Below are 6,662 nucleotides of genomic sequence, written 5' to 3'. Positions count from 1 at the left end.
GGGACAAGACTTTAAGGAGGTTCAGTGATTTCTGGCATTTTAACTTCAGACTTTTTATATGAGGCACAAACGAAAGCTTACGGTCGAAAGTGAGGCCCAGAAACTTGTGATCTACTTTCACCGGGATAGGGGTCTGTCGCATATATAGAGAAGGAACCGCAGGGACTCCCCGTATACGGGAGTAACAGACAGTAACCGTCTCTTCCGGAGAGAAACTAAAGCCGTTTTCATCCGCCCACTTTAGGAGATTGTTGATGGCAACTTGAAGCCTCCCTTCACAAATAGAAAGATTGCACGATGAAACAGAGATTTGAAGGTCATCAACATAGAGTGAGTATTGCACAGAGGAAGGTAGGGAACGGGCTATTGAGTTCATCTTAACCAAAAAGAGAGTAACGCTGAGGGCTCCCCCTTGAGGGACCCCAGTCTCCTGGCCAAGTAGGTAGGCCAAGTAGGTTGCTGGCCCAGTAGGTAGCGCGATCATGGCCCCAACGGTTATCGTGCCTGCATCCCACGCGAAAAGCCAGGGTTTAATTCCTGGAAGCGACGCATCTTTTATTATTCCTGCAATTTAGCTTTCTGGTAAATTCGAGAATCATGTTGCTTGTTAGAGGTCCGAATGGCTTTACGCGTTGAACATTCTACGCCGATTATTCCAGAAGCTCACCCACGTACATAAGGGGCTCCGCGTGGCGAGCCGCAGTCAGTTTCACCCCAGCGTTCGACTCTGCTCTCACGCCGACTTCGACGAGCGCGACGCTCTGCTCTCATCTGTTCCCTTTTTATTTTAGATGTGGAGCATCTCTTGCTCGGGTCCATGTCCCGCGGCGTCGTAGTCCGCACTCACACTACGCATGCGCAACTCTCCTCCTTCCCTCTCTCCAACAGCTGCGCGTTACTCTCTCTGCCCTCTACCCAACGAGCTTGAGTAAACTTAGAGCGGTAAACCAGCGGTCAAAAATGGCACCCCCCCGGTTGCCGCCATCTTGCCTGTTTGCCACATTAGTGATCACGTGACGTTAAGATGGCTGTGCCCAAAGGTAGGGCAGATCAGATTGGCCAGATCGCGGTCAGCAGACGGGCACTCTGGGGCTGCGTTCGAATCTTACACGAATGGCGCCGAGTTAATCCGGCGGATCAAGTTACGTGACGAGACAGATGCAGCAACGCTGGACGCGGGTAGGTTTTCGAACGCAACGGGTACAAGAACTTCATCTAAGAGTGAGATAAAAGCTGCGTTCGATTTACTTGCACCTCCTGCGCCGGTGCAGAAAAGTGTAGGGCAGTCTACTTCCGGTATATGCATTGAGATACGACAGGAAGTACACCGCCCCACACTTTTCTGCACCGGTGCAGGAGCTGCAAGTAAATCGAGCGCAGCTTCTATCTCACTCCTGGGTGAAGTTCTCGCACCCGTTGCGTCCGAAACCTACCCGCGTCCAGCGTTGCTGAATCTGTCTTGTCACGTGACTTGATCCGCCGGAATAACTCGGCGCCATTCGAATAATCGAACGCAGTTTCAGAGTGTCCATCTGCTGACCGCGATCTGGCCAATCTAATCTGCCCCACCGTTGGGCGCAGCCATCTTTACGTCACGTGATCACTAATGTGGCAAACAGGCAAGATGGCGGCAACCGGGGGGGTGCCATTTCCGATGCAGGCAGTGGGTTCCGGTTTACCGCTCTAAGGTAAAACTCAAGCTCGTTGCCTCTACCAGCTGCGTGCACTTCGCGTGCGTTCGCTTCTACTCACACCGCGCGCGCATGCGCAACTCTCCTCCTCTAGTCTCCTCTCCTTCAAGTGTGAATATAAGCAGCGGTACCGCGCTGCGCGCGTTCACGGGGAGGAAGTGGCCGAGTGGGCTGACGCGTTTTAGCTCGGAGCGTGGAGCGAAAGCTTGCGCTGGGAACCTCCTGGGTTCGATCCTCGCCGCCCCCGCCCGTTTCGATCTAGATGAGTTTCGTACCGGCACGCGTTCGTGTGATCTCTACTGCGTGATGCACGTTAAAAAATTACACAATCTTCCCGAGGGGAACCATGGGGGGATGCGGAGCATCGCGGAGTTTCCAACAACGTTCACGCGATGTGTGGTAACCAATGCAAGGTTAACAACGTAATAACACGCAAGTTAACAACGTTACTAACCCCGTTAATAACGATCCCCCATGCTCCGCATCACCCCATGGTTCCCCTTGGGAAGATGGTGTAATTTTTGGGCACAAGTTCGCCCCATTAAACGTTTAGTTTATTCAGTCTTTATCGCCTCATCAATTGTTATTCGTGACATTTTAGTGGAGGTGAGGGGTATTTGCATTCTATGCCCGTGGACCGTACTCCTCCGAAAACACGCCGGCCAAGTGACATGCTCAGCCCCAGGAGGCTACCGTTCGCAGAAGACCAGACCAAGTCGCCGTAACCAAGGCCTACTCCCGGAACTCGGACCCCTGCCGCAGAAATCAAAGAAGACCGCGACGATGATCACTCCTCCCGTCGTTGTCCTTCCCGTCGCTGTCCCTGCGCACGCGTCTTTCCACGGTGAGCCTTATGAAGACGTCGAGGACTGGCTACAACAGTACGAGCGAGCGGCTCAGCACAACGGATGGACGGACGAACACTGCCTTCAGAGTCTTTACTTCGCGCTCGAAAGAACGGCCAGGCACTGGTTCGAGAATCGCGAGACTTCGCTGACCCCATGAACCGCCTGCAAGGATGCGCTGAGAGAGACGTTCACCAACCAATATCGACGGGAGAAGGCCGAGGACCTTCTTAAATGAGGACCCAGGGCGCAAACGAGACGATCACCAGTTTTGTTGAGGATGTTTTGCGCCTGGTCGCTCGTGCCGACCCTCAAGCCACCGATGAAAAGAAGCTGCGGATCCTGATGCGGGGCGTAAAGGATGACATCTTCGGTGGTCTTGTCCGCAACCCTCCAGCCACCGTCGAAGATTTCGTCAAGGAAGCCACGACCCTACTGAAAAAAACCATTTGAAATTCAAACGGGTGGCAAACTGGTCGCCCGTTTGAATCAAACTTGTCGATCCCTTTGGATCAAACGTGATTATGGGATACGGGTACCCGTTTGGAAACGGTACCCGTTTGAAACGGTACCCGTTTGATACTGGTGCCCGTTTGATACGGGTGCCCGTATGGTACGAGTACACGTTCGACCTGGCACGTGACATGTTTGAACGTGCCATTCGAATTGGCAAATTACGAGCTAGCCCTAAATGGGTATCGTCTGGGAGTTTGGTTATCTTAACCCTCTAATGCCCACCGTATCATGCGCGCTACGACAACTTCTCAAATTAAAATAAGTTTCGGTTTGCATTCTTAACGAACCAATGCCCAGTGTATCGCTGATGATACATATTTCCCAAGTTTTCGCGTATTTTTAGTTCAAGTATTGCCCACGAGGGGGCTTCACGGCGTATTTGAAAATGGCGGAGCCGAGCTGCAGCGGTATGGCGATTAGAACGCGGACGTTCTACGGCCGATCTTCAAAAAATAAAGGTAAGATCATCGTTTTTTTGTGTGTTTTGTAAGCTAGGACAGTTCCTGAAGCCTCGGTACCACTTTTAACTGCGTATATATCTAAGTGGCGAGAAAGAAAACATAATATATCTTGCGTATCACGAGTGCTACTTTGGGCATTTGATATAGTCACCGACGCTCGTATCAGATATGCTACGAATTATACTTTGGCGCCACTACATGAACTGTGAATTATTTTTTTGCAGCCCAGTCACCCCGAGACATTCTCAGCTGCATGCCATCGGGCGACGAGAGTGACTTTGGAGATTTGAGTGACGATGGTGACACAGAATACGTTTTAGACACTAGAAGTACCCCTCCTGATCCTGCCGAGCCTTCTGGAGATGACTCTTCCGATGATGAAATGGACTCTAGCAGCGGCTCACACTGCGGCACAGGCTCCATTGACAGAGGCCATTGGAGGAGGAACCTGCTGGACTGTGCCATTCCAACGTTCAGCGAAGCTTTTACCATGCCAGTGACGATTGAACCAGCTCTGACCTACTTCCGGAAGTTTATAAGTACGGAAATGATCACATCCCTCGCTGAAGAGACTAACCTGTACAGTACCCAGTCTACTGGACATTCACTGAACGTCACAGAAGCTGAACTGGAGCAATACATCGGGATATACCTGATGATGGGACTTGTGCAAATGCCCAGTGTGCGATGTTACTGGGAAAATGGGACGAGGTTTCCCGTAGTCGCTGATGTGATGCCACGGAACAGATTTGAGAAGCTGATGAGACTGATACACTTCACTGACAACCATCAAGCCACAGAAGACACAAAACGTGACAAAGCTTGGAAAATTCGAACGTGGTTAAATTCACTACAAGAAAACCTCCAGTCAGTCGAGCAAGAAGAACTGAACAGTGTGGACGAAATGATGATTTCCTTCACTGGGAGGTGCCCTATGAAGCAATACATGCCCGCGAAACCCAACCCCTGGGGCATAAAGCTTTGGGGTCGCGCTGGCTCGTCTGGTTTTTTGTATCAGTTCGACGTCTACCAAGGCCAAGCGAAGCAACACTACCTGTTTGGGTTGGGTGGTGACGTCACGCTTAGGATGTGCGAGTTTCTTCCACAGCAGAAGGGTTACAAAATAGCTGCCGACAATTACTTCACCAGCTTAGATCTTGCGACTGAGTTGTCGAAGAGAGGTCTGGGGTTCGTAGGAACGATCAGAAGAAATCGGCTAAAGGACTGCCGACTAAAGTCAGAAAACGACCTGAAAAAGGAGGGACGTGGTGCGTTCGATTATGCGGTCGACAATCTAAAGAATATAGCGGTTGTAAGGTGGTATGATAATAGAGCCGTGACACTTGTCTCCAACTATGTGTCCGCTGAACCAGTCGGAACTGTGCGAAGGTGGGACAAGAAAGAAAAAAAGTTCATCCAAGTTCCACAGCCAGGAATTGTAGCGACATACAACCGCTTCATGGGAGGTGTGGATCTCCTCAACTACTTGATTGAACTTTACAAGTTCCCCATAAAGTCTCGCAGATGGTATCTTTACCTATTTTATCACAGCCTGATGATTGCTACAGTGAATGCTTGGCTTCTGTACCGGCGGCACTGCTCCCAGTTGAACGAGAAGCCTGTCAACCTCCGGCGATTTCAGGCAAGCATCGCGGAGTCCCTTATCGCGGTGGGAAAGAAACCAGTCAAGCGGCCAACATCTTCAGTGACTCCGCCTGTGAAGAAGCGCAAAGTCGGTGGAAGTGCTCCCCAGGATGATGTGCGACTGGATGGTGTCGGTCACATGCCCATCTGGGGCAGCAGCAGGCTGCGATGCAAGTCTTGTCCGCCAGCACAGAACAGCTTTTCCTACACCTACTGTTGCAAGTGTAACGTAAACCTATGCTACACAAAAGATCGTAATTGCTTTGTTGCCTACCACATGTGAAAATGCCATTATTGTTTTGGGAGTAATGCCCACAGTATCATTGATGATACGAGCTGTATCATGGGAAAATAATGTGCAAATAAAATAAAAATTGCTTTCGGTGAAACTGGGCACGTATTTTGAGCATGAAATCGTATTTACTGCATGTTTTCAATGTTGCACAAATCTTTGGGCATTAGAGGGTTAAACATATTTAAGGCGTCCCGAAACTCATAAACGTATTTATAACATGGAGAAAACACGTAGAACAAATACGGTCGCGTAGGTGCTTGTAAGTGGACAGGAAAACCGACACAAAAGATTGTTTTCAATTCTCCTCGAAGTTTATTACCTCTTCTGTAGACAAGTACAAACATGCAAGCGATCTGTGAAGACTATACAAATAGACTTTCGGGGAAATTATTCTCTCGGCTGCCGCGCGAATATGCGCTGCATAATTCTATAGATAATCTAGAAGAGTACGCGTAGAAGAACGGTCAATCGTTGCCAACTCGTAGGTTGCAGTGCACTTACCATAACAATAGCGGACTTGAAAGATGTAATCCGTGATATTTGTCGACACGGTGAAAGCAGGACAACCACACAAACACAAACGAGGGAAAGGCTCCTTGGAAGTTTCAACACGATGCGGCGCACAAGCTGTCATTTGCCGAACCCAACCAAACCGCGAGAATTTGCGACTTCTTTGAAGAATCGCTCGTTGCCGATATACACGTGGGTCTTTTCGAACACTGATAGCTTTGGTGCACATCCAATACGTTGTCGAGAGACATCCCAATAAGACCGCAGGGTTAGACGACAGATTGAAGCAGGTAAGATGAGCGAACTTCGAGCAGCAACTGACAACAAGCAGACAAAGATAAAAGCGGCTGCAAGGCGCGCCCTTCCGGATCTCGATGCTTATCAGCGTGTAGCTCGTGCGCTGCTGTGGGTCACGTGACAGGGGTGACAAGAAAGGAGGGAGGGAGCGAGGTAAAGGCGTTGGGACCACCGAAACAGACCCTCTCCCTCTCCCCAGGCATTCCAGTGGGATGTGGTTTTGTAGTCCCGAAAAACAAACGCGCGCGCGCGCGCGCTCGCACCTTGGAAATGGCGGCGGGGCGGCCAGAAGCTCGGCTTGCGCCCGAGCGAAGAAAGTACTCAGCGCAAGCTCGTAGTTTAAGTGCTGCAACGGCGGGCGTGCTCTCGCAATGCTCGATGTTCTTGCAGCCGCGTGTACGCG

General features: G+C 50.5%; 1 protein-coding gene across 1 annotated transcript; it reads left to right on the top strand.

The window, feature by feature from the left end:
• The first annotated feature begins 3,420 nt into the window (after nucleotides 1–3,420).
• Nucleotides 3,421–5,616, top strand: LOC121836144 (piggyBac transposable element-derived protein 3-like). Its single transcript, XM_042290933.1, has 2 exons — nucleotides 3,421–3,510; nucleotides 3,738–5,616. Exons 1-2 carry the CDS (start codon nucleotides 3,438–3,440, stop codon nucleotides 5,438–5,440), a joined length of 1,776 nt encoding a protein of 591 aa, XP_042146867.1. The 5' UTR covers nucleotides 3,421–3,437; the 3' UTR covers nucleotides 5,441–5,616.
• Nucleotides 5,617–6,662: the final 1,046 nt, after the last annotated feature.

The sequence above is a fragment of the Ixodes scapularis genome, unplaced genomic scaffold (assembly GCF_016920785.2).
Source record: "Ixodes scapularis isolate PalLabHiFi unplaced genomic scaffold, ASM1692078v2 PGA_scaffold1__304_contigs__length_218370807, whole genome shotgun sequence".
Lineage (NCBI taxonomy): Eukaryota > Metazoa > Arthropoda > Arachnida > Ixodida > Ixodidae > Ixodes > Ixodes scapularis.
This window is presented reverse-complemented; position numbering and strand designations above follow the sequence as displayed.